The sequence below is a fragment of the Xylaria bambusicola genome (assembly GCF_022495145.1).
Source record: "Xylaria bambusicola strain CBS 139988 unplaced genomic scaffold F5B22scaffold_33, whole genome shotgun sequence".
In the NCBI taxonomy this organism is placed as follows: Eukaryota; Fungi; Ascomycota; class Sordariomycetes; order Xylariales; family Xylariaceae; genus Xylaria; species Xylaria bambusicola.
The window spans coordinates 1-25,249 of NW_025953586.1; the positions used below are offsets into that span (position 1 = coordinate 1).

General features: G+C 40.5%; 8 protein-coding genes across 8 annotated transcripts in view; 4 read left to right on the forward strand and 4 right to left on the reverse strand.

Annotated features, from left to right (window-relative positions):
* Positions 1-6,504: 6,504 nt before the first annotated feature.
* Positions 6,505-9,632, forward strand: F5B22DRAFT_613841 (general substrate transporter). Its single transcript, XM_047975435.1, has 9 exons — positions 6,505-6,559; positions 6,623-7,118; positions 7,183-7,458; positions 7,508-7,562; positions 7,630-7,742; positions 7,809-7,858; positions 7,986-8,483; positions 8,569-8,836; positions 8,892-9,632. The coding sequence occupies exons 2-9, from the start codon at positions 6,776-6,778 to the stop codon at positions 9,119-9,121; spliced, it is 1,833 nt and encodes a 610-aa protein (XP_047828996.1). The 5' UTR covers positions 6,505-6,559; positions 6,623-6,775; the 3' UTR covers positions 9,122-9,632.
* Positions 9,633-10,200: 568 nt separating this feature from the next.
* On the reverse strand, positions 10,201-11,842 carry F5B22DRAFT_613842 (uncharacterized protein). The gene is made up of 2 exons (XM_047975436.1): positions 10,865-11,842; positions 10,201-10,598 (listed from the first exon to the last, which is right to left on the reverse strand). Exon 1 carries the CDS (start codon positions 11,463-11,465, stop codon positions 10,878-10,880), a length of 588 nt encoding a protein of 195 aa, XP_047828997.1. The 5' UTR covers positions 11,466-11,842; the 3' UTR covers positions 10,201-10,598; positions 10,865-10,877.
* Positions 11,843-12,569: 727 nt separating this feature from the next.
* F5B22DRAFT_290481 (uncharacterized protein) lies at positions 12,570-13,715 on the reverse strand. The gene is made up of 2 exons (XM_047970402.1): positions 13,209-13,715; positions 12,570-13,109 (listed from the first exon to the last, which is right to left on the reverse strand). The coding sequence occupies exons 1-2, from the start codon at positions 13,552-13,554 to the stop codon at positions 12,805-12,807; spliced, it is 651 nt and encodes a 216-aa protein (XP_047828998.1). The 5' UTR covers positions 13,555-13,715; the 3' UTR covers positions 12,570-12,804.
* An 850-nt stretch (positions 13,716-14,565) lies between these two features.
* Positions 14,566-16,353, forward strand: F5B22DRAFT_290493 (putative deacetylase LmbE-like domain-containing protein). The gene is made up of 2 exons (XM_047970404.1): positions 14,566-15,128; positions 15,311-16,353. Exons 1-2 carry the CDS (start codon positions 14,749-14,751, stop codon positions 15,846-15,848), a joined length of 918 nt encoding a protein of 305 aa, XP_047828999.1. The 5' UTR covers positions 14,566-14,748; the 3' UTR covers positions 15,849-16,353.
* Positions 16,354-19,275, reverse strand: F5B22DRAFT_290489 (mitochondrial ATPase expression-domain-containing protein). The gene has a single exon (XM_047970403.1). It carries the CDS (start codon positions 19,142-19,144, stop codon positions 16,859-16,861), a length of 2,286 nt encoding a protein of 761 aa, XP_047829000.1. The 5' UTR covers positions 19,145-19,275; the 3' UTR covers positions 16,354-16,858.
* A 163-nt stretch (positions 19,276-19,438) lies between these two features.
* Positions 19,439-20,505, forward strand: F5B22DRAFT_613850 (like-Sm domain-containing protein). Its single transcript, XM_047975437.1, has 4 exons — positions 19,439-19,796; positions 19,870-19,959; positions 20,028-20,064; positions 20,128-20,505. The coding sequence occupies exons 1-4, from the start codon at positions 19,671-19,673 to the stop codon at positions 20,166-20,168; spliced, it is 294 nt and encodes a 97-aa protein (XP_047829001.1). The 5' UTR covers positions 19,439-19,670; the 3' UTR covers positions 20,169-20,505.
* A 251-nt stretch (positions 20,506-20,756) lies between these two features.
* F5B22DRAFT_657574 (uncharacterized protein) lies at positions 20,757-23,176 on the forward strand (the record flags this gene model as incomplete). The annotated part of the gene is made up of 6 exons (XM_047980056.1): positions 20,757-21,051; positions 21,126-21,250; positions 21,322-21,562; positions 21,625-21,749; positions 21,811-22,039; positions 22,109-23,176. 6 exons carry the CDS (start codon positions 20,757-20,759, stop codon positions 22,492-22,494), a joined length of 1,401 nt encoding a protein of 466 aa, XP_047829002.1. The 3' UTR covers positions 22,495-23,176.
* Positions 23,177-25,128: 1,952 nt separating this feature from the next.
* The window catches only part of F5B22DRAFT_613856 (ZIP zinc/iron transport family), a 1,744-nt gene continuing 1,623 nt past the window's right edge, over positions 25,129-25,249 (reverse strand). The window contains exons 3-4 of the mRNA XM_047975438.1: positions 25,188-25,190; positions 25,129-25,146 (exon numbers count right to left, since the gene is read on the reverse strand). The gene's annotated coding sequence lies outside the window, so the exon portion shown is untranslated. The remainder of the gene's footprint in view (positions 25,147-25,187; positions 25,191-25,249) is intronic.

Sequence of the window (25,249 nt, forward strand, 5' to 3'; positions counted from 1 at the left end):
ATTTTAATATTTAAAATATATTATAATATATAAAATATAATATAATATTTAATAAAATATTTTAAAAAAAAACTAGAATTAAACTTTTAATCACTTTTAATCAAACTAAATTAATCACTTTAATCACTTTAATCAGACTAAAGTTTTAGTTAAACTAAATTAATCACTCACTCAAGTGACTAAGACTAAATTAGTCACTCATTTAAATGACTAAGACTAATTTAATCATTCACTTTAGTGATTTTTTATTAAATTAATCACTTAACGCCGTAACTAAGACTAAGACTAATTTAGTCACTCATAACTAAGACTAAAACTAAGTGATTAAATTACCAACCCTGATTATATATATATATTTAAATTTATAGATAATATTATAACGCATCTCCTACTTGACCTGGCTACCCAATTGAGCTGGCCACCCCCTTAACCTATATAAAAATCCAATGTTCTAATCTATAATAACTTGACCAATATTAGGCCCACAATAAAATGATTAATACCATTAGATCCGTTATTTAATAAGGAATCCAATGGTATTTTTTACTATTTTCTAGGAAATTTATTAAGCGAAATATTAAGCAATACGCTAAAAGGGCGCTAGGCAAGTATTATTTTAGCGCTTACTTTAGCGTATTGCTTAATAACTCTACGAATATAGGTCGTATAAATTAGTAGAGGGTACTGTTAAATAGCCCTCTTTATTACGAATCCAATGGTATATTTTATTATTTTATACGACTAATATTCGTAAAGTTATGAAATTATCACGTGATTAGTGCACCGACGTTTTTTGTATGGGCTAGGGGGGTGGCCAGGTCAATTGGGTGGCCAGGTCAAGTGGGAGATGCGTTAATTATTAATTAATTTATAAATAACCTAATAAACTTTATATAATAAAAAACTATTATTTATAATATATTATAATAAAAGGGTTTAAAAGGGAGCTTTTTTTAACTTATAATAAAATATAAAAATAAAGCTAATATAATTATATTTAATATAAAAATTTAAATTAATATAAGTTTATAAAAAGGGTTACTTTAAATTAAATATATAAAATATATAAAGGATATAAAAATAATATATAATAAATATATATAAGGATAAATTTAACTTAATACCTTTTATTAATTTAAAAGGTATTAAACCTTTAATTTATTTCTTAATTATTTATTATATTTTAAAGGATTATAATACTTTAATAAAAGGGGGATATAAAAATAATATAATAATTATTATTTATTTTTAACTTTATTTTACTTTTTATTTATTTAAATTTTTTAAATAGTTTATTTTTATATTATATAACTTATATAACTAAAGTTTTAATTTTATTTAAGTTAAATATAATTTAAAGTAATATAGCTTAATTAATTATAATTAAAATAAACTATTCCTTTATAATTTTTTTAATTTATTTTATTTTTATTACTACTTTATAAATAATTTAAAAAAGCTTTAAAAAAGGGTTAACTTTTTAAAATAAAGTTATTAAATTAATAATTTTCCTAATAATTAAAACTTTAAAAATATTAATAATAATTATTATTATTATTTCTTTAATAATTATAACTATTATTATTGCTATTATTTTTATAATTATTAATATAGTTATAATTAAGGTTAATAATTAATTAAACTAAAGTAATTAAATGAATGACTAAATTAATCTTTAATCACTTATAGCTTTAATTAAGACTAAATTAATCTAACTAATTTAGTTATAATTAAGATTAAATTAATCTTTAATTAAATTAAAGATTAAAAATTAAAATATTTAATTATTTAATATTTAATTTTAAATAAAAATTTAAAGTATAAATATAATATAATAAATAAATATAATATAATAATAATTTTTATATAATAATAAACTATAAATATTTATTATTATTATAATATAAAGGTTATTATTATATATATTAAAATAAAAGTAAAATAAAAGTAAAGTAATATAATTATTTTAAATATATTATTAGAACTTTTATAATAAATAGATTTAAAAATATAAAACATATTAATAAATAAAGGTATTATTTTAATAGTTTTTATATAATAATAAACTATAAATATTTATTATTATTATAATATAAAGGTTATTTTTATATATATAAAAATAAAAGGAATATAAAGGTTATTTTTATATATATAAAAATAAAAGGAATATAAAGGTAAAGTAATATAATTATTTTAAATATATTATTAAAACTTTTAAAATTAATAACTTTAAAAATATAATATAACACATCTCCCACTTAACCTGGCCACCCAATTGAGCTGGCCACCCCCCTAGCCCATATAAAAAACGTCGGTGCGTTAATCGCGTGATAATTTAATAACTCTACAAATATTAGTCGTATAAAATAATAAAATATACCATTAGATTTGTAATAAAAGGAGCTATTTAACGGTACCCTTTACCAGTTTTTACGATTTTTATTTGCGGAGTTATTAAGTAATACGCTAAAGTAAGCATGAAAATAATCCTTGCTTGGCGCTACTTTAGCGTATTGCTTAATATCTCGCTTAATAAATTTTATAAAAAATAGTAAAAAATACCTTTGGATTCCCCTTTAAGTAATGAATTTAAAGGTGTTAATTATTAAATCGTACGATTAGTATTCGTAAAGTTATTAAAGATTAAAATAATAGGGTTTTATATAGGTTATTACGGTAGCCATATCAATTAGGTAGCTAGGTTAAATGGAAGATGCGTTATATAATATTAATTATATTATATATAATTTAATTTAACCTTTTAATAATAAATATAAAAAAGTTATTTAAATATTATATATTTTTTTATTTAATTATTAATATTTAAAAAAGGAATTAACTTTAATTAAATTATTTAAAGTTATAATTATATAAAAATTAAATAATAATAGGAATAAAAGGTTAATTTAAAGTATAATTAAATAATTTAATTAATTAATAATATATTTTAAATTATATAATATTAAACTTATTTTTTTAAATTTCCCTTATATATTATTTAAAATAATTATTTTATTAAATATATAAAAAAATATAATTATAAAATTTTCTTTTTAAATATAAATAATAATGCATCTCCCACTTGACCTGGCTACCCAATTAACCTGGCCACCCCAATAACCTATATAAAACCCCATTATTTCAATCTTTAATAACTTTATAAATACCGGTTGTACGATTTAATAATTAGTACCTTTAAATTCATTATTAAAAGGGGAATCTAACGGTATTTTTTACTATTTTTTACAAAATTTATTAAGCGAGATATTAAGTAATACGCTAAAGGGGCGTTAAGTAAGGATTAATTTAGCGCTTACTTTAGCGTATTGCTTAATAACTCCGTGAATATAAGTCGGAAAAGTTAGCAAAGGGTACCGTTAGATAGCCCTTTTTATTACGAATCTAATGGTATATTATATTATTTTATACAATTAGTATTTGTGGAGTTATTAAATTATCACGTGATTAGTGCACCGACGATTTTTATATGGGCTAGTGGGGTGGCTAGGTCAATTGGGTGGCCAGGTCAAGTGGGAGATGCATTATATATTTATATAATTATTTTAAAAGGTTAAATATTTTAATATTAAATAATTAAAAGTAATAAAAAGAATAAAAAAATATATAAAAGGTAATAATATTATTTTTTTATAATATAATTTAAATTTATATAAATAATAACTTTTATAATTATTAAAAAAAAAAAGTAATAATATTCTTTTATATAAAGCTTTATATATTTATTAAAATATTTAATTTAATTTATAATTTATTTATTTATTATTTAATTATTTTTTATAATTATAATCTTTTAATTATTTAATATATTATTATTTTTATATTAAAGTATAAAGTAATTTTTTCTTATTAAAATAATATATAATAAAATAATTTAATTATATAATAAAATTATTTAAATAATTATAACATATCTTCTATTTAACCTGGCTACCCAATTAATATAGCTACCGTAATAACCTATATAAAACCCTATTATTTTAATCTTTAATAATTAACACCTTTAAATTTATTATTTAAAGGGGAATCTAAAGTTATTCTTTATTATTTTTTATAAAATTTATTAAGCAAGATATTAAGTAATATATTAAAGTAATGCTAAGTAAGGATTATTTTAATGCTTACTTTAACGTATTACTTAATAATTCTATAAATAAAAATCGTAAAAACTAATAAAGGGTACCATTAAATAGCTCCTTTTATTACAAATCTAATAATATATTTTATTATTTTATACAACTAATATTTATAAAGTTATTAAATTATTACATAATTAGCGTACCGATGTTATTTGTATGGGCTATGGGGGTGGCCAGCTTAATTGGGTAGCCAGGTTAAATGGGAAATACGTTAAACTATTTTAAATTATTTAATTAAATAATTTATAATTTTTAATTATATTTAATTAAAGTTATAACTATTTTAAATATAATTTTATTTATTTTAAATATAATTTTATTTATTTTAAATATAATTTTATTTATTATAAATTTAATTTTATTAAAATTATAAATATTTTTTTTTAAATATTATTTTTATTTATTATTTTTTATATAAAAATAAATTAAATATAATATTTAATTAAATTTTTATTTAATATTTATTAATAATTAATTTTTTAATTAAAATATATTTAAATTTTTAAAGTTTATTATATAAAGTTTATTATTTAATTTTTTTAATTAACTTTTAATCCTATAATATTATTAATTAATTAATTATATTTTTTAAATAATTATATAAAGGTAAAAATAATTTTATTATAAAATTAAAAATATATTATATAATTAATTTTTTTATTTAAAATTAATTAAGCTTTTAAAGGTAATATTTTATTTATTAATTTAAACCCTTTTATTTAAAGTATAAATATTATATATAAAATATTAATAATAATAATAATATATTAAATAAATAATTTTAAGTTTTATTTAATAGTTTAAAATATAAGTTATAGGTTGCTTTTTTTATAAAAGGTTTCCATTATTATTAATGGAAAAATAAAGGATTTTTTATATATATATAAAGGTTAAAAACATGGCTCGGTTAAGTGGGAAATGCATTATTATTATATAAAAAAAATTAAATTATAAAATAAAGGATCTTTTATTATTAAAGATATTAAAGATTAAATAAAGGTAATGCATCTCCCACTTAACCTGGCCACCCAATCAAGCTGGCCACCCCCCCAGGCCATATAAAAAATATCGGTACATTAATTATATAATAATTTAATAACCTTATAGATATTAATCCTATAAAATAATAAAATATACTATTAGATTTATAATAAAAAGAGCTTTTTAATAATTTCCTTTATTAAATTTTATAATTTATATTTATAGAATTATTAAGCAATACATTAAAATAAGCGTTAAAATAATCCTTACTTAATATTACTTTAATGTATTATTTAATATCTCGCTTAATAAATTTTATAAAAAATAATAAAAAATACTATTAGATTCCCCTTTAAATAATAGATTTAAAAGTATTAATTATTAAATCGTATAATAAGTATTTATAACATTATCCTAAATTAAAATAATAGGATTTTATATAGGTTATTAAGGTGGCCAGCTTAATTGGGTAGCTAGGTTAAATGGGAGATACGTTATAAAATATTATTAAAGTAAAAAATTATATTATATATTAAAATAATTATTATATAAAAAAAAGGAAATTTATACTTAATATTATAAAGTTTATAATAAACTTAATTATAATATATAAATTTATAAAAATATTATAAAAATATTTAATAATTTAAATTTTAATTAATTTAAATTAATTATATAAATAATTATTAAAATATTTTTAAATGTATATATAAAGGTTAAAAATATAGCTAAGTTAATTAAGTGGCCAGGTTAAATAAGAAATATATTAATAGTTAAATTAAAACATTATTTCTTTTATTAAATTAAAAGAATTCTCCTTTATATAAGTATAGTTTATAATATATAGCTTATTATTTTCCCTTAATTAAAAAGAATCTTATTAATACTTAATAATTAAGAAATCCTTATTATAAGAAGAAATTCTAACCGTATAGCTTGTATAAACGGTTTATTATTTTCCTTCTCCCCTTTATTACGGAAAAAAGATAAATCCCCTTTACTTTTAAATTTACTATAGTTAACTATAGTTTATAAACGAAATTATAACAAAATTCTTATACGATATTTAACAATCTACGTATATACCGGTGCCCTTATTGTGTTGTTTTTTGTCTCCTGTTATGAGACCTTTATATGTTGTGTGGTTTTTTCGGGGCCGGATAGGGGTCGGGTGAGGAATCTGTTGGTGGAAAGATTAAAGTGATGGAATACTCGTACAAATAGCCAAGGATAAAGGAATCTTGTAATGATTAACGATCTGGTTTCGCCTTTGCGGTGCTTATGGCAAGGGAATCTGGCCAAATCATGGTAGGTACGGTGGGAGTAGCTATATTACCCCTCACAGTGGATTCCTTCAATGACTAGAACTTCTACTCAACAACATCAATAATAATCCCCTTGGCAATCTATACACTTATCAGGTACGTTAATATGTGCCGATCATTCCTATTAGAGGCGGCGCTTAGAAACTCGGGGGAGAACAGCCCGACCATCATCCCATAATTCAAAAGGTGATGAAATATTTTCCCCGGCTGGGGAGATCTGGGGTCGCATGAGGTGGGGGCATATGCATACTAGTCTGAGCCCGTCCGAGTCACAACGCACAAGTGACGGGGGTATCCCGAGCGATCCCTTTAATGGTATTCCGGCGCGATGAGCTTCCTTGTTGTGTTTTTCATTTCTACCAGATAAAAGGTCGGGCTCGTGCAACGCCGGAGAATTCATGGACAAAGTTTCTCGGGTTGTTTCCGGCCAATCGCGTGAGACAAGGATCGCCAACCCGTTGCCTTTTATCATTGGTACCTTTCATCCACTTGTCGAGAAGAAACAAGATCGATATCAACTCAAACGAGAAACAATCGTCCAATATGGAACGTCTACCGGGGCTCAATGTAGCCAATTTCTTCGAGAAGCGGGCACTGTTAGTAGCCATCAACTCTCTGGCCGCTCTTTCGATTTTCTTTTTTGGTTACGACCAAGGTATTTCTCTCCGGGCTCCCATTACGCCCCCAAATTCCTGGCCACTAATTCGAATGTGCTATAGGTGTTATGGGTGGCGTCAATAATGCGAAACACTATATTGACCTTATGGGCTTTGGTTATGTGGACGAAGAAACTGGAGACCCCGTAATAACAAACAGTCTTCTTCAAGGCGGTATTATATCAGTTTACTACCTCGGGACTTTGTTTGGTTGCTTATGCGGAGGATGGCTGGGGGACCGTATTGGTAGAATCAAGACCATAGCAGTTGGCGCTGGGTGGGCAGTCTTTGGCGCTTCCCTACAGACGGCGGCCATGAATAGCAACTGGATGATTGGATGTAAGAATTCCGAATATGGCTTTGGATACAGAGGCTAAAGCAGGCCCAGCTAGAGCCGTCAATGGGATCGGAACAGGCATATTGAATGCTGTTGTCCCCGTCTGGTGAGTAACTTACGGCATCCGTCTCTTGCAACTCGCAACCATAACTCCTCTGATTTTCCTTCCCTAGGGCTACGGAAACAGCTGAGCACACCTCGAGAGGTCAATTCATCGCCATCGAATTCACATTAAACATTTTTGGTGTTGTAGTGGCATATTGGCTGGAATTCGGATTATCGTTCAGTGAGTGATGCCACGACTTTACCCCGTTTTTGGCGAGAATTGTTTTCTGACACCTCTGCCTCGAAGTTAATAACGGAGAGACCGCATTTCGATGGCGATTTCCTATTGCATTTCAAGTAAGACGTTCCATCGCAGTCCCCAGAGTCATGCTACCCAACCATACATTCATTGTTGTCAAACTTAACTACCCTATTTGTTGTCTATTATGAAGTTCCACTTGCTGACACAAGGATCTCATAAAAGATTATCCCACTTCTTGTACTATTCGGGTCGGTCTGGTTCTTCCCAGAGTCGCCCCGCTATCTCGTGAAGGTCGGAAGAGATGAAGAGGCACAGTATATTCTTCGCCGACTTCGTGGCTCCACGGGCGATGATGTGGTTCGGGCGAATATAGAATATCAAGAGATCCGTAACGTCCTTGCCAAAGAACACCAAGATGCGAAGAAGACCTCGTATCTGCACATGTTCTTTGGAACCGACTCGGATAGCCTGCATACTGCGAGACGAGTTCAGCTTGTCATATGGCTCCAGATTCTGCAAGAGTGGGTCGGCATCGCTGGTGTCACCGTTTACGCACCTACCATATTCCGGACAGCTGGCTTCGATTCTCAAAAGAGCCAATGGATAAGCGGTCTCAATAATATCTTCTACGCGTTTGCTACTCTTATATGCGTCTTCACGTTGGACCGTATCGGACGACGATGGACTCTGTGGTGGGGAGCTGTAGGTCAGGGAATAGCAGTACGTATAGTCCTTCTCTCATAGTCCATACAGGACATTGGGCCTCTAGTTTCAGTGATGATACTGACCGATTGTAACCCCTCAGATGTTCCTAGCTGGGGCATTCTCGCAGCTTGGTGAAAATGCTGCCGCCAACGGGAACGTCGACAAGGCCAATTCGTACGGTGCTGCAGCGGCATCATTCGTCTTCATCTTTACCTCGGTATTCGGAGCCACGTGGCTCACAGTTCCATGGCTATATCCTGCAGAGATTTTCCCCTTACACGTGCGCTCGCAAGGTAACGCATGGGGTGTTGTTGGCTGGAGCATAGGCAATGGATGGTTGACACTTCTTTGCCCTGTTCTATTTGAGAGTATGTTCAATTGTGGAATCCGAGACTTTACAATGTAGTCACTAATACACTCTAGGAATTGGTGCAACAACGCTTCATATCTTTGGGATCGCCAATGTTATATCGATACCGATTGTCTGGGCATTTTACCCAGAGACCAATCAACGTCCTTTGGAGGACATGGATCTTCTCTTCGCCAGCCATTCCCCGTTTGTATGGGACGCCGAGAAGACATTTGCAAGACTCAAGGCAGAACAACCAAACCCCCAGGTTGGAAAAGATGAAGGACCGATGGGCGACATCTAATTAGGTCGGTTGCATGCGACCGTGGATTGAATCAAGGATCATTGGATAAATCCTCTATATATGGCGTTCCGACGGCTTTATACGGTCAGACAGACATCACGAGATTTTGGAATTTTAGATGTCGAATCAAAGTGACCGGGTGCAGTCTTCTTTCTTCCATAGATATCAGAGGTGCTAGGGCCAGTGACAGAAGCAACGGAAGTCCCGCAACGTGTTTATGAAACGACGTCCTGTATTGACTGGTACTTGGGTTGTTGTGACAAGGGCTCTTATGCCATGTGACAGTTGTTGGAAGTGGGTTGTGGGAGCTGTGCGCCGGATTCTGGAGTATAAATCGCGGATATCGGAAAAGGGATAGCAGGCAAAAATGTATTTTTATGCAATTAGTCAAATCTACACTAACTTGGAGACACACGCCTAAAGGACTCAAACGAGATTCTTCACGATAGCGCAAGTAATTGGGACGGTAGAAGTTCGTCGGAGAGCGCCTTGATGATATTTCAATTAGAAATTTCAGTTCCAATCCATGTTGCTAGAGGGATTGATCCTCTAATAACCGTGGCCAGTTCCTCGAAGGGAATAAGCCTCAAGGGAGTAGAAAGAAACCTGTCTGTATACCTACCTATAGTCACAGGTGTAGACTGCACAGAAGTTTGAGGGGTGTGGCTATATTACCCCTCACAGTGGATTCCTTCAGTGACCAGAACTTGAATTTACCTAACAACATCAATACAATCCCATTGCCAATCCATTCGCTTAACAGGTGCAACAACAAAATGCTGTCCGTTAAAAGTAAAAGGCTGGAATCCATGTTCCTTGCGCTCAGTGCTAAAGCTGCTACAGTTCTTTTCAGAGTAATGCAGTAGTAAAAAAATGACCAAAAAAAAGTGATTGGAAATCCCTATCCAAAAACATACAACACCAGGGATTCGCTGGTCGTCACCGACCCAACTACTAATCTGGCGGTATCTGGCTTAGCTATGGGGGAGCGGACGGGACCCCGCGTTCTCCAGATCCTATGGTCGTATGTATCAGCTTATGCTTGAAAAAAGCATTATAACCTGCCTGTCTACCTACTTAGGTAAGAAATCTGCGTAATTGGTGTTCTTCCCTGACAAAGAGATTCAAGGGGATCAGGTTGGGAACCACAGCATGCGACGACTATTCATCTTCTCCTACCTACCTGGGTATTTAAACGTATTACTTAGTGTACACCTGTGAATCATACTATATCTTGTCCGAGGGCTTGTCTTCGCCATTGCAAGGCTATTTGCCATTGGCTAGATAGTGGGCACTCTTGTTCACCAGGAACAAATCACAGGATTCCGGACTCGAAGTCTTAAGTTCAGATCTGGTTGTTAATATCTGGTGCTAGAAAGGGGAGGCAAAAATAAATATCCTAAGAACATGTCATACTACGATATGTTGTTGGACGCAGGTATATGCCATGAGTGTCCGAATGGGGACTTTGTTGGAGGTAATTATTCATGATATTCAAACTCCCAATCAAACCAGACTTAGTCATGAACACAAACACACAAACGAGCAAAAGGTCATTGAGCTTGGCTACAGCCGTCCAGGATTCGTATTGGCCAAGAGACATGAACAGACTCCGAAGTCCATCCAAAACATATTATACTCTTATTCACCACCACCATTCCCATCTTCGTCCGTAAGATTGCATCTAGACGAAGAACCACAGCCTTTTCCAGAAGCAGGTCGCTGATCCCAGCCAACCATCAGCATATCAGCGAGATCAAGGAAGACTAGGAATACCCCCCGCCCGCTTGGTCTGAGCCGGCTCCCATGCGCGGATAGCTTCCTCAACGTTCGTCAATCCTTCAACACTCTCACCGCGAGACTTGACCTGCTCGTTTAGCTCACGAGGGCGGAATTCCCGACTAGTAGCGACTTTCTCCATATCGTCGTGAATGTTGCCCTTTACGAAGTGAAGCAGGCTGATCTTGAGAACGGTATCCTTGCTGGACATTTCCTCCGCGAAGTCGTTATGGCGACCTGGTAGATCGAGTGTTGACAGTATCGGGTCCCTCAACGCCTTGAATCTCTGCTTTAGGTAAACAAAACCGACAATTGAGTCCCAAATTTTGCTCGCTAACTGAACCGGCGGGATCTGTACGGTTAGGCAGAGGCGGAACGTTGATGGCGGTGAGATCGGTATGGATGGTGAGGGACGGAATGGGGAGATAGCTGTCGTGGCGGCTACCGGGGCCGGAAGCGGTGCCGGGAGCGCCGAGATCGCGCGAATTAATCCACCCTTGCTCTGTCCTGTTCCAGTATACGGGGTGGTATGTGGGTTATATTTGTCTTTTTGGTTGTTGTTCATGACGAGTACCGACGTCTAGGCGACCACTCATCAAAGTTAGATAAGTCATGACCATCAGAGTAGAAGCAAGGTTGAGAATTCCTGGGTCAAAGTATCCAAGGAATGAATTGACAGGGGATGATCGGAAAAAACGTAAAGAGGATAATATATTTACGCCAACATCACGTTGTAAGGCACGAGAAAATTGGACTGTTCAACGACGTAGGAAGGCTCTATTCCGTGATAAATGGTCATTGTATGCATAGGAAACTTGATAAGGGGGGACCAGCTCGGTGAAGATGAATAGCTGTACTACATGGTGCCGATACGTCTTTGGTTGCCACCTACTTCACCTGTGCCGAACACAATCGGCTAGGGTCACAGTTTACGATGCGAGCAGTTTGATTGATAGCGCATCAGCGCGGGCAACAGAAAAGCCGAGGGTCGTGGCGAGATTCATAGAGTTCTATATCTATACATAGGTAGAGTCACGAAAATCTATGACTTGATCATGGCCAGCCAGGTCGGGGGTAGTTATCAACTATTTGTCACTTAACGAGGTATCGGAAGCGGCTCCCCTCTCACATCAGATTCACCGTGAAGCATATAACTTGAAAAGTACATTACTGATTTAGCTACAGCTCTGCCTTCACACATATCCCTGAGCTCCCTGAGCTCCACACTAAGCCTCATACCGAGAGCACGTTGTTAAGGCATGTATAACTGCGGTGCATGTACTTTACCAGGGGAACAAGGTAAGCTAGGCAAGGCATCATCCATAATATAGCAATAGCATCCTGTAATCGCCACAGCGGTAGATGAAACCCATGGGTAGAATTTAGAAAGGCCCATCTTTTCCATCTCATGCTCGGATGGCGTTTTGGTCAGCATGTTGGTAGCCTACGATACCATCAAATGTCGTATTGTTGTTGACGACAACTGTGTGACGACAGTATAAAATGACAGGGTGTTCCATGAATCATTATCGAGTTATGATGACCATCGTAGTTATCGGCGAGTTATTCTTGCCCATTTCACATTTTCTCCGTTTGAGCCTGCCTAGCCGATTTCACATATCTCAGATGTCGAAGGAAGAGCCACATGACCAGAGTCGTACCTAAGCACCAAGTGTTGGAGGCCAGTTGCAAGGCCACCAGACCAAGCTATATCGACAGAGGAGCTACTCGCAGACGAAGCATAGGGGGTTACTCTAGTCATCATGTAACGAAGTCCCCCCCAGCCCGTGGATACAGGAAATGGTAGGGATATGAGAGTTCAAGACATCCATCACGAAGGTAGACGGCGACGCTGATTCATCACAAAGTGCATCGATATAGCCCTTAATCTGCATTACCCGTGATCACAATCGTAAGGAATAATCACCTTGGAAAAAGAACCCGGCAGCAATGGCCAGAGAGAGAAGAGCCATGGGAAGGTTGAGCTCAATGACGGACCAGATCCAAAGACAGCCCAGGGGAGGGGAGCGCTTCATAATGTACATGTACCCGTAGTTATTGGAAATGTCGATCAGGTAGCAGCCGGAGGCGGTGCTCGCTACGAAGAATATAGCTTGTCGAAGAGGCTCCTGGAAGCGCAGGGGGAGGCCAGGCAGCAGCACAGGGGACGAAGCATGGGGATGGAGAACATAGAAGAAGGCATAGAAGACTGTGGCGGCGACGGTTAGCTTTGAATGGAGGGATGACTTGCTGCAGATGCTCAAATAGCAAGCAAGTCGTGTCGGGCGACGGCGGTGTTATCTCTTACCGACGAGGGCCACGACTGCGCGTGTTACGATCTGGAACCAGTCAATCTCCATGGCGTACTGGTGTTGCACCAGGACATCGAAAGTGAAATGTAGCATCGCCAAGCTGACGGTCCAGAGAAAAGTCTCTAGGACCCGGTCGGCAGTAGGTGATAACTCGCCATCATGGCCGCGGTCGGCAGTCTTGGAGGCATTTCGGGTTCGATTCGCGGGATGCTGGTCGGCAAGATCGAAAAGATTGCGCTCCTGGGCTATGTCGAGCAAGGTCTTGTCGGACGGGGCGGATCGGTCGGGTTGAGCCAGCTTGATCTCAGCGGCGGCCTTTCTTTCTTTGCGAGTCCGGACCATTGTCGGGGTCGTGAGTTGGCATTGGCGATAATCTCTGGCAATAGAGACAGCGAATGGGAGTTGTGAAGAGCTTCCAGGCTTGTCAGTTTTGGCAGACTGCTACATTACGATGTACAGTGATGTACCTATTGTAGATACGACGACTATTTTTAGGGGTACCCATGTAGAGATCGTAGGTAGTTACTGATAAGGTTTAGGTAAGCTAAGCTAAGCGTCTACCTAGGTACATAAGTATGTACTTAGGTACTGTCAGGGTCAGCTTGAGTTGTTGTACCTATGTGATATTCCAATTCAACGCTCCGAAATGTACAAATACCTGCTATCTAACCTTACCCATGCCAGCGCATACCTACATACATATCTACCCACTGTAGGTACGTGTAGATAACACCTGGGCACCTATGCAGGTACCTGAGCGGCACTCGAGATTTTGCTGCAGTGAAAACTCACAGGTATACACGTAGGTAGTATCCCACCCCCACATGTATGGTGAGTACCTAAGTCCCTACATGTAGGTATTTTACTCGCACCAGCAGTAGATAGATGTCTTGTCTGGCAAAACATATCTAGAGTACTTAGTTTTCGTTAGATTGGACTCATTTTCATATCTCTATATTACTTACTATTGCCTACCTAACCTTGGTAAGTATCGCTCGCTTGATATCTCGAGTCCGACCCCCGCCGTCGCGGCCGGACCTGTCCGGAGTCGGCATTGGGCCTAACCGCAAGGGGGATCGTCCGTTCCCCAGATCGGCATTCGAACACGTCCTCAGGCTCACGTGTCTAGCCCAGGCCAAGCGCCATCTCCAATTCCTACCTGAAGCCATTCAATCTACTCTTGCGGTGAGAAACTTCTTGCAACCTCTGCTGGTTTCACATCGTTCACTCAATTGACATCTCCCTCCAAAAGAAGAGAAGGGGTAGGAGGCCCCTGCTTGTTTTCTACCCCTTCCTTGAACCAAGTCTTCTTTCTACAGAGTGACACAAGCAAAACCAAGCATTACATAGTACTTGCAACTTACCACCTACTACCGGTATTCACTCCACTCCTCCCTGCGATTCCCCACTATCGTGGACCTACCTAGACCGGCCCCCGGACGACCGCCACGGTGGTGACGACTGCATCTTTCGATCCCTCCCTTCCCTCCCCCTCAACAACGCCAATTAGCAAGACAAGACCTCCCTTCCCGAGCCATGGCGATGTCCGCTTACACCAGAGCGATGGACAGGGCGATGGACCTCCTCAAGTCCAATGCCCACAATGTCCCGCTCATCTGCCTCGGCCTGCTGCCCCTCATCTACACCATCACGAGTACCACCACCCAGAGAAGCTACCCAACACTACGCGACAAAAAGATATGTCTGCTCATCGCCCACCCGGACGACGAGGCCATGTTCTTCTCGCCCACTGTCCTCGCCCTGACCCGTCCCGAGAATGGGAACCATGTCAAGATCCTGTGCCTGAGCACGGGCAATGCCGACGGCTTGGGCGAAACCCGTCGGCGCGAATTGGTCAAGAGCGCAATGCTCCTCGGCCTGAGACGGGAGGAAGACATCTTTGTCATGGATAGCCCGTGAGTTTCGCTACAGTTTCTCTTCTCATCCATGATAACATCGAGCCATGCATACCCTGTCCTTTCGTCTCGCCGACACTCGATATGGGCGTATATATAGTTGAAAAGATCGTGTTGCTACAGACCCGGCTTGAAACCATCTAGATAACAAGCATGTATACTAACGATACATCTAACCATAGGGATTTCCCCGACTCCATGACAGCGAAATGGGACGCCGACCGCATCTCGACCCTTCTCCGCAGTGCATTCGCGCCGCATTATGGCAACTCCCGCGAGGAAGGGTCCATGGTCGTCATCGACGCCCTCATAACGTTCGACAAGTCCGGCGTATCCTCGCACCCGAATCACATCTCCCTCTACCACGGCGCGCGGGGCTTCATCTCAGGGCTTCTGAAGAAGAGGCCGGGTCGGGCCTCGCCCGTGGACCTCTACACGCTGACGTCGGTCGGCATGCTGCGCAAATATGCCGGCTTCATGGATATCTTCGCCACGAGGGCTCTCGTGGGCCTGAGCGCCACGCGCAAGAACAAAAAGGGTAGCCCGGACAAACTGGTCCACGTAAGCGCTCTGACGGGTGGGCGCGAGAGCTACGGCTCTGCCCGCCGCGCCATGACGGACGCCCACAAGAGCCAGATGGTCTGGTTTCGCTGGGGCTGGATAGCGCTGAGCCGATATATGGTCATCAACGACTTGCGGCTCGAGCATGTCGAGGCGTAAAGTATAGAGAAATGAAAAGATCCTTGAGTGATCTCGTACACGGTAACCAATACTTGCGTACCAGGCAGTGAAAAAAAACAAAAACAAGCAGCCATGTGTTCTTGTGCTATAACATTGGGGTCTTCTAGTATCTCTACAGCCAGCATCTGTTCCCTCTTCTCTCATTTGCTCGCACTATATGTAGCCATCTATCTATCAATCTCCACAAATACCTTTTCAACTTTCAACTTATCATACTGTATATACAATGCCGACAAACGGGCTACAAATCGCATATAGCCGCCATGAGGAGAATCGTGTCGCTCTGCTATCGTAGCGCATTTATTCTTTTGTTGTTATGCCATGATTGTCACATGTACCTGACGGATCCCGAAAAAACAGCTAGCTAGGTAGCCAACTCACCGTCGAAAGGAAGATGAGTGTGTCGTTATATGTGCGAAAAGAATGTTGCTAGTGAAGGATCACTTCACAAATCAGGATGTCTCGAGCTCGAGTCGAGTAGAGGCTCATGCTCGCGGACACCTCTGCCCGTAGTCATGTAAAGTGCATAAGTAATAGCTAAACGCCGCGATACCACCCACATGTCGTATATAAAAAAAAACGAGTAGGTTTTAATTTCATAACATAGCTGATAGATCGTTTATCAGACTTGAAATATCCGGTAATTAATATCCTACATATCGTGATCTCATTATGCATAGAATATAAACCATCCGGCAGGAGGACCAGCTCATCTATACTAAGCAACAGAGGCTTAAAAGGTTGATATGACGCTCGAGCATCATACCCCACTAGAGTACTAATGGGCGCAATGCGCGTTCAACGATGCTCTCAATTCTATTATTCGTACTACTAATCGGATTTTCACTGCATTATTCATCGATACCAGAACCAAGAGATTACAGACGACTCAGCTGTAACAAGGTAGCCTTGTAGCCCGGCAAATTGCAACTTTTCATATGGTTTGTTTCTTGGACCCGTTCTCGACGTCGGTGATTCAACGAATTCGTCTACTGAAGGCTCGGTGAATCGGGAGGTAAGATGGGAGGGACAAACGAACTTTTGTGCGGGGCGATGACCTCTAAGGGGTTACGAAGCTTTGGTGCCTCGAAGTTGGCGAGTGAATGGCTTGACACGATTTCTAACTGGTCTGTAAGGATTTTCTTGCGGATCCATTTCCCTTGCCTGTTTTTCATCGGCATTGTCTGTTTGATTTGGCCAGTCACTATGAGCCGGAAGGTCTCTAAAGAAGGATCAAACAGCGTGACGTGGCCCGTCGGCGTTCGATATTTGATATTATTATAGAGAAAATGTTCAAATTCTTCAATGAAACGAGGAGCAAGCGGATTAGGAATAGGACTCCTCGAGGAAGTTGGGAGCCGTTTAAGTAACATGCGACACCAGGTGCTAATTTTAAACCACATCATCTGCTTCTTGTATCGCGCTCGCTCAAACCGATCGATTGTTGTGCTTGGTAGAGTTCCGATGCGTAGATATAGCGTATGTTCGAGTACGGCTGCCTCATATTCCCGACATTGCTCATCGTATAGCGGAATGGCGTCCCTCATGTGCGCTAGAACCAGTTCTAGGGCAACGCGCCGGCCGATCAGACTCCGGATAAGTATGTCATAGTCCGCAAAGGTGGGGGCATGGTTATAGGGGGGAGAGGTCATGACATTCCAGATCATTTCCACAGCCTGAGGACCTGGAACCTTATGTCGCAGGGGGGTCATTCTCCAAGATGTAGAAGCCGGCGGTGTGCTCATGATGTGGGTCCACTCCAGTAAATCGTGCCAGACATCATGAGGAATAGGGATGTTGTAGGCGTTTGCTAGGTGTTCAACTAGCTGGATAGCAACACTAATCTCACAGTTTGAGCCATACGTCTCCACAACGGCTCGCATGAGACGGACTGTAGGTCGAATGCGAGGAGGATCCGAGCTAAGATAATAATTCCGTATCTGGCTCTCGTGGGTTGCAGGGAACGGATGCGGGTTTCTGATATTAAAATAGGTTTCTAGGATTAAAGTACCGATTTGTCGTAAGGAACCGGCTCGACCAAGAGCGATCATGATAGTACACAGGAGAGACTCATCTATACGAAAGCTATGATACCCTATGATAGTCCAAAAGAGCCTAGTTGCTGGGCCGGGTAGTCGGATCTTTCTCATCAGCTCACTTACAACATCTGAATCTTTGTCTAGGTCGAATCGGAGTCTTCTCATTCTTAGGCGGTTCTGCAAGACGTCTAAATATTGAATAGTACGTGAGCTCAGCAGCAGACGAGATCGATGCAAGTTTCGCGGCGTGACCATCCTCATAGTTTTCCTATAGCTCGTGTATAGGGGCTTAGTTAGGAATCGTGCCTTCATGAATTCGTTATAAAGCTCGCTATGCCGCCATTTCAAGAGAGGCGTGGCGCTCAGATCTCTCCAAAGATGACCAGCACCGGAGAGGTCGGAAGCGGCGCCAGCACAGCGAATTATTGCGATGTACTCCTTCAGGTGTAGAGTGTGGCCAGCAGCTTTGAGGGCACTCATGAGTATTAGAAAGCGCTGCAAAAGGTTCGTATAGAGCTTCCGCACACCGTAATCATCGAGGATTGATGTCATGTTCAGCAGTTGGTACATGCCTACCGAAATGTGGTAGTTGCCTAGCGAATCACAGTCGCGAGCAACACGCAGAGGGTCAAGGGCCATAAAGAACTCTGTGAAAGTGGTTCGGGGAAGAGCCGCGACAGCATCTCGAATCTCCTCTCGGCTCATCTCTTCTATCACATGTAATTGGGACAGGGCCTTACGAGTGTCTCCCTCGCGTATCGATATTAGAACCTCTCGAAACGGGTCCGCAGACTGGGTGCTGGACTCGTAGGGAGCTGAAGTTGGAGTTGGCATCGGTATTTGGCCATCGCCAGCATCCACATCGAAGACATTCGAGCGATTGGGGTGGTCGGCGTTATGCAAAACGTTGGTATTCGAGCGCGCGACCAGGAGGGATTGGACATGGACGACAGCCTCGTGTGAGAGGGACGAAAGCGGGGGCAAGACACTCGTCGTGGCTAGGCGAAAGCCCTGGGGACGATTGAAGCTGGGGTACAAACTAGCAGAAGAGCAGACGCTTTGCGGGACATGTAGTGGTGAAGAACAAGCGGTGGGCGGACGACAGAGCCTTGGATGGTGGTAACATCGACGAAGCCGGAGAGTCAGAGTACTCGAGGGCGTTCCCCTAGGGGCGCGCTGAAGCAGGACACGGACACGGCAACCGGGACTCTCGATGGCCGAATTAATTGACAGCATGATGACATTCAAAGCTACCTAGGTTTGTGATGACATGATTGATTGAGAGCGAGGTGCTCAGGAGATGTTCACCTCCACATCCTGGGTGAGTTGTGAGTTGGAAACGTATGATGAAGGTAGGTAGGTATGGGGTAGGTACCTAGGTAGCTCTGGGGGTGGGTAGTTATCGCCGGTGTAAATACTTAGGTACGAAGTAGGTAAGTACCGAGTGTGGTCATAGCTCCCCAAGCTACCTACCTACCTACCTATCGCCATCTGTTTCAGGTACCTATGTACAGTATATATATCCCTGCCCACCTACAAGCCCTGCCAAGTATACTTAGTACTTGGAGGTTAGGTTGCGATCCGCCTGCCTCCGTGTAAATATCTATATACATCCATTGTTCGGTGCTGATCTGCACGTTATCCTGAGTAGAACCACGTCAAATTAGCATAGCGCAAAACTATAGCAGCATATATTCGCTCACGTCCTCCGGCAAACACCACCGACGTTGTTTCTTCACCGTTGCGCATTGCCGCCGTCATCATGGCCGACGTTGAAGAAGGGCCGGCTGGCTCTGTGTCGGAACCCCTTGACCTCGTGCGCCTTCTGCTTGACGAGGTTGTCTTTGTAAAGCTGCGGGGTGACCGGGAATTGAAAGGACGATTATATGTGCGCGCTTTCTCGCATTGCCTTATCATCAAGTCCCACTATTGCGAACATGTCCTGCTAACATGTCCATTAGGCCTACGACAGCCACATGAACCTTGTGCTCGGTGACGTGGTGGAAACCATTTATATCATCGACGAGGATGATGAAGATGAGGATATCAAGGTGAGGCCCCTCCACCAGCCCCCCACGCCCCTTTCCGTGCTTACACGCCTTGCTCATGTTTCATATAGACCACCACGAAGAAGTCGGAAATGCTGTTTGTTCGAGGTAGGTAGCAAAAGCGAACGCCCGGGGCAGTGACATTGGTAGTTGTTAACTTTTCACTTGTAGGCGATAGCGTCGTGCTAGTGTCGCCTCAGACTTCATCATGAACCATCACGCCACTATATACACACATGTCTACCCTATAGGCAGGTAACTCGAGACGAGTATCAGCGCCGCTGCGCTTGTACTCTGCCACAGAGATGGCCACTCGACTGAGAGCAGGATAGGAGAGCAGAATAGGAGAGTGGGAAAGAGTATGTGATACTCCGTTTGTGCAAGCCTTGCTTGCATGAGCGTCGGATTCCCGTGCAGTGGCAGACAGCCATCACTGAACATATCTATATCACCATAGGAGCCTCTTTGCTCACCACAATAGGCACAGTAGGGACTAGATAGTAGATATATCTAGATTAAAACAAAATGCACCCACACGTGCTTGCCCAACTACCAGGACCCAAGTACCCTCCTCCGTAACTGCCTTCCTAGATCCTACCTAGGTACCACGTACTTACCCACCTCCTCACGTCCTACTTCAACTCTACTCGCACCACTTCATGGGATTCCTATTGCCTGGATTTGTCTACTTATTTTCATCTTTCCTGTCCGGTGAACGCATCACACTTACCTTTACCTAATCTCAATTATTCCCTGCTCTCTCCTCCCGTGGTACAAGCGCCGGTTCTGGTAACAATTCGATGGAGTCTGTTTCCAGTTCGCATCCTGAAGGTATGCCTGCCAATGATTTGGAGGCTGAGTCTGGGTTTGGGTATCATGAACACTTCCTAGCACGAAGCGGCAGGATGATTCAAGTCTACAAGAAGGTTATGGAGGTAGATGTAGGCTGTAAACTGGACAAAGCGAAAACGATCGGGACGATCATAGCGAAGAACAGCCCGGAAATTCTCATGGTGGCGCATTCAGGTTATACCAGCAATGCTTGGAGCCACAACAAGTGTCTCGATACGAAGAAATGGAACCAGTTAGCCCTTCGTAAGTTTCTTACTTACCCTATATAAGCGTTGTTCATCTGCGGCTAGTTCGTCCTACTGATATTAGTCTGACAGATCACGTCGCACGAGAAATCGGATTCAAATTCCCAACGACTCAAAGAGATACAAATGGCGCTCCCGTGTCGGAGGAGTTCAGAGGGAGGGCACATGCTGGCCACGTTGAGGTTCTGCTTGCCTCTGTAAGTCACTTCCATATCGACTGTACCACATGCATTGTCGCACAAGCATATCCGCTTACTTCTGCCTCTAGTGGTACATCGTTCATCTACTCCGGACTGAGCTAGGGTGTAACGGCCACGAAGAAGAGCTCGTAAAACAGCTCTACCGCCTTAAAGGGTTGAACCTTGGTGACAACGGCACTGCCTTTATCACGCTTGACAAGGATCCATGTTATACCTGCAGCAGCTTCTTACGCAAGCTAATGCTAGCTACACACGTGGTATTTCTAGTCCCAGATTCGTTAGAAATTGGCCCGATAAAACTTCACAATGGTTAGTTCACAGAGCCATTTGAGTATTAACTGCATGTGTGCCTTACTGACAGTGAAACGTAGGTGACAGAGACTCGGAAAATGGATCCAGCGATCAAATGTATTTGAATCCGGAGCCGATTCTAGAGCCTTTGGTGCCAGCATCACGACTTTCGCGTCGTCAGCGAACATCTTTAATGCTAGACCAGGTAAGCCTTTCCTAGTAGAACCAATATCTTGTGTGCAGACCGCTAATACTAAGCACTCTAGTGGACACCACAAAATCCCGAGGATCTTTTATCCACGTATAAAAAGAAGACACCAGTCCTTCATCCGCCTGGATGCAGCAGACCACCGAGCAGTCACAGTCCAGAAGCTGACGATATACATGAATATTGGAAAGATTCACCCAGCTTTCGACCACGGGCCACTCTCGGGGCCAAGACGCCTGGAGCAGTAAGCGATGGTCCTAGTTGGGAAGATGTTGGGGATGGAATCCGTGAGTAGTTTTCCAGTACCTCATTTTATAGCCGGCACATTATAAAGAAGAGAACACTGACTGGTATAGTGATGTGTCGTGGTGGTGCACAGTCTGGCTCACTTGGCCCAGAAGCTGTCCCAATCAAATTTGAAGAACGACAGTTTTCGTTCTCCCCTCTAGAGCCCCTAAGTCCTCCTAATATACCACAGCCCCAGCCACAGATAGATTTCAACGTGGGAGAAATGTTCGCGCGCAGCGCGTACGAAGAAACGCAGAAAATTCTAGAGAGTGTCGAAGATGTGGAATACAACGAAGTCGAAATGGGACATCCTCGCCCAAGCCGTCTAAACTATGCGACAACGAAGAATCACATCAAGCGTTTGCAGAGCTTCCGGCATGAGCATATAAACGACAGTGATGAGTCGATCTTCAAGTCCAGATACTCTATACTCGGTCCCAAAGCAGATTCCTAGATCCACCAGCGCTATCTAAAAGTTTTGTTTACTCGCCTTCTTGCACCCTTCGTATTCTTTCCAACGTCCTAGGACCACATTGTATACCACCACGCATCCCCCGATAGCATTGTTCAATTATCGTTTTGCATCCATTGTGTTGTTTCAATATTCAACGATCACCTTGTATACCCCTAAGAAGAAATAAGAACATCATTGCCGACAAGACAGACGGAAAATATCAGATCAAAACTCGAATCCTGTAGTAGAATAAAACTACAACAGTCATACTACGATACACTCGAGCGATGAAGTACTATGATATCGGAAATCATGTACTGTGAAGTTTCACACCGAAAGAACGACACGTCCATTCGCCATCATCGAACAGCTTACAGTACAATGTTCCCCAACGCCATCCAATATCTTGAACGAACGAAATAACCCAGGGAAAAATGATGGAGACCAATCTCTTGAGACGAAGGTAGGCTAGGTTGTTGCCCGAGCTGCTAAGGCGGAAATAACCAGGGGAATCGTTTGACTATCGGGTTGGCGACTCGGCGACGATGCTTTGTCTGGCATTCTCTGATACCGGAGGTTTTAAGGTGACCTTAGCCAACAGTATCAATGTCCGGGGACTAAATAATACAATACAGTACAGAAAATAACGATGATGTGGAAAGGGAATGTGCGTAAAAGACATCATGATCAGGACATATACATAGCAGGGTAACTTTGCTTAACTAACGCAATTGAATACTACGGTCGAATGCAGGGCCATATATTCACTCATGTTCACTAAAACCCGCCTACCAATATTTTTGCTACTCATGGTATTGTGAAACTTCATTCTGATATTGCTGCTCGATCCGATCAGCTCAATTGCCTAAATCAAAAGGAGATTGATTAACTGATTGGTACCTAAATAGGTAGGTAGTGTTTAATGCCGTTAAGGCACCCTAATTGTACCAAAAAAACAACAGCAGTGCCTCAGCATCCGCAAGGATACAAGAAGTGTGATACGCTATCATGTATATATATACACGGCTACAGAAGCCAAATTCCAACCTCCAAGGGCGCGTTAAGCCACAATCCCCCTATCTCGCGCTCTCAATCAATTTACCTCTATCCCGTTTTCTCCGTAGCCTTTAAAAACTTGTTTCAGAAGTTGATCCCCTCCCCTAGGTGTTATATGTCTAGGTAGCAAAAGGCGGACATATGTCCCCTCCAGACCCCCACGCTGGCAAAGCCTGATAGGAAATACCAGTCAGTGATGTGAACGGGTGTCCGATAAAAGCCTGTTGTCGCCCATCATGAAGAGCGTATATATATATAAGGTAGATTAACGAACTGGCCGCCTTTGTCCGCCTTAGATCCCGTATAGGTGTCTCCATCTAACTGTGTATATATCCACAAGGGAGGTTCAGAGCGCCAGGTCTGGAGTCGAAGACATAGATACAATAGCCATCTGCCAGAAAGGCTGTACAAAGTATACATACAGTATTGGCTCTCATTGCGGTACAAAGTTCGAAGGGTCGGAAGTCTGAAAATATTCAGACTTTTCTAGCTATATACAATGTATATCTCTGTTCTCTCCCCTCTGGACCCCTGACGCCACCATCGATATTCTTACTTCGCCTTGGACGCTGGCCATCGCTTTAGTTGCCGTTGCTGCCTACCCTTCCTTCGCCACTTACGTGGTAATTACCCCAGCCCCATTTCCCGCATGGTCAGCGAATTGGTGAATCTCACACGCATATCCGGACAGTAAGCGGTATTTCATCGTTGACAAGGGTTGCAAGGAACTGAGGCCGGTAGTACGAATTCGGCTGAACTACATCAGGATTGGTAACGATGAAGCTATTCCGATTATCCACGGCTACGGGAACAGCTTGATGTGCAGGCCATAGCCCAACGGTGTACTGCTGGGGAATATTATTGTTTTCGTACAGCGAACGGATATTCGGGCTGGGATGAGCAACGTAAGAACTATATAATAATGTGACCGTAGATGAGTTCAGTTAATCTAATATTCGCTGTATAAGAATACAAGTATAATCATCGAATAACATAATATAGTAGGCCTTGATCGATTAGCTTCCATGGAATACCTGAACCTGATGCGAGAGAAGGGACATCTATCAAAAGCGAAGGGACCCGTTTAGTCTATATATACCCTATACCGATCAGTTATGAGTTGTTCAACTGCGAGGTTAAAAAACGGCTGTGATTGTTCAAATATACTCGAATTTCCTATATAAAAATGATACTATTGATTCCTATCTAAACCTAAAGTATGTCCTGTCTTGCCTTGCTATGCATCCGGGGTTCATGCCACATAATGAGAGAAAAAGACGACTCTCACAAGGAAAAGAATCAAAATTCTGGCCAATTGAAAGACACGCCGGTTTTAATGAAAGCTTGGTTACCACCCCGAAAAGAAAAGACGTTAGCCAGATTTTGGGTCCTAAGAATTGTCCTGAACGCCGTCCTGTATGCAGCCGATTTGCCTTTTGTTGACCTAGCCAGGTAGTCCCCCCCCCAGGGAAGACTGAATATGAACAGATGAAAAAAAGGGAAAGGGAAAGAAAAGATCCTTCTATAGTGGTATCATAACCCATACAAGACATAACAATTCAAGGTAATGAAGCTGGCGGGGGGGGGGGGGGGGGTTTTTTTTTTTTTTTTTGTTTTTTTTTAAAAATTTTAGGGAAGGGCCAGAAGGCTAGTCCCGCCAGGCGCCCACTTCCAAAACCACCACACACGTGTGCGCACC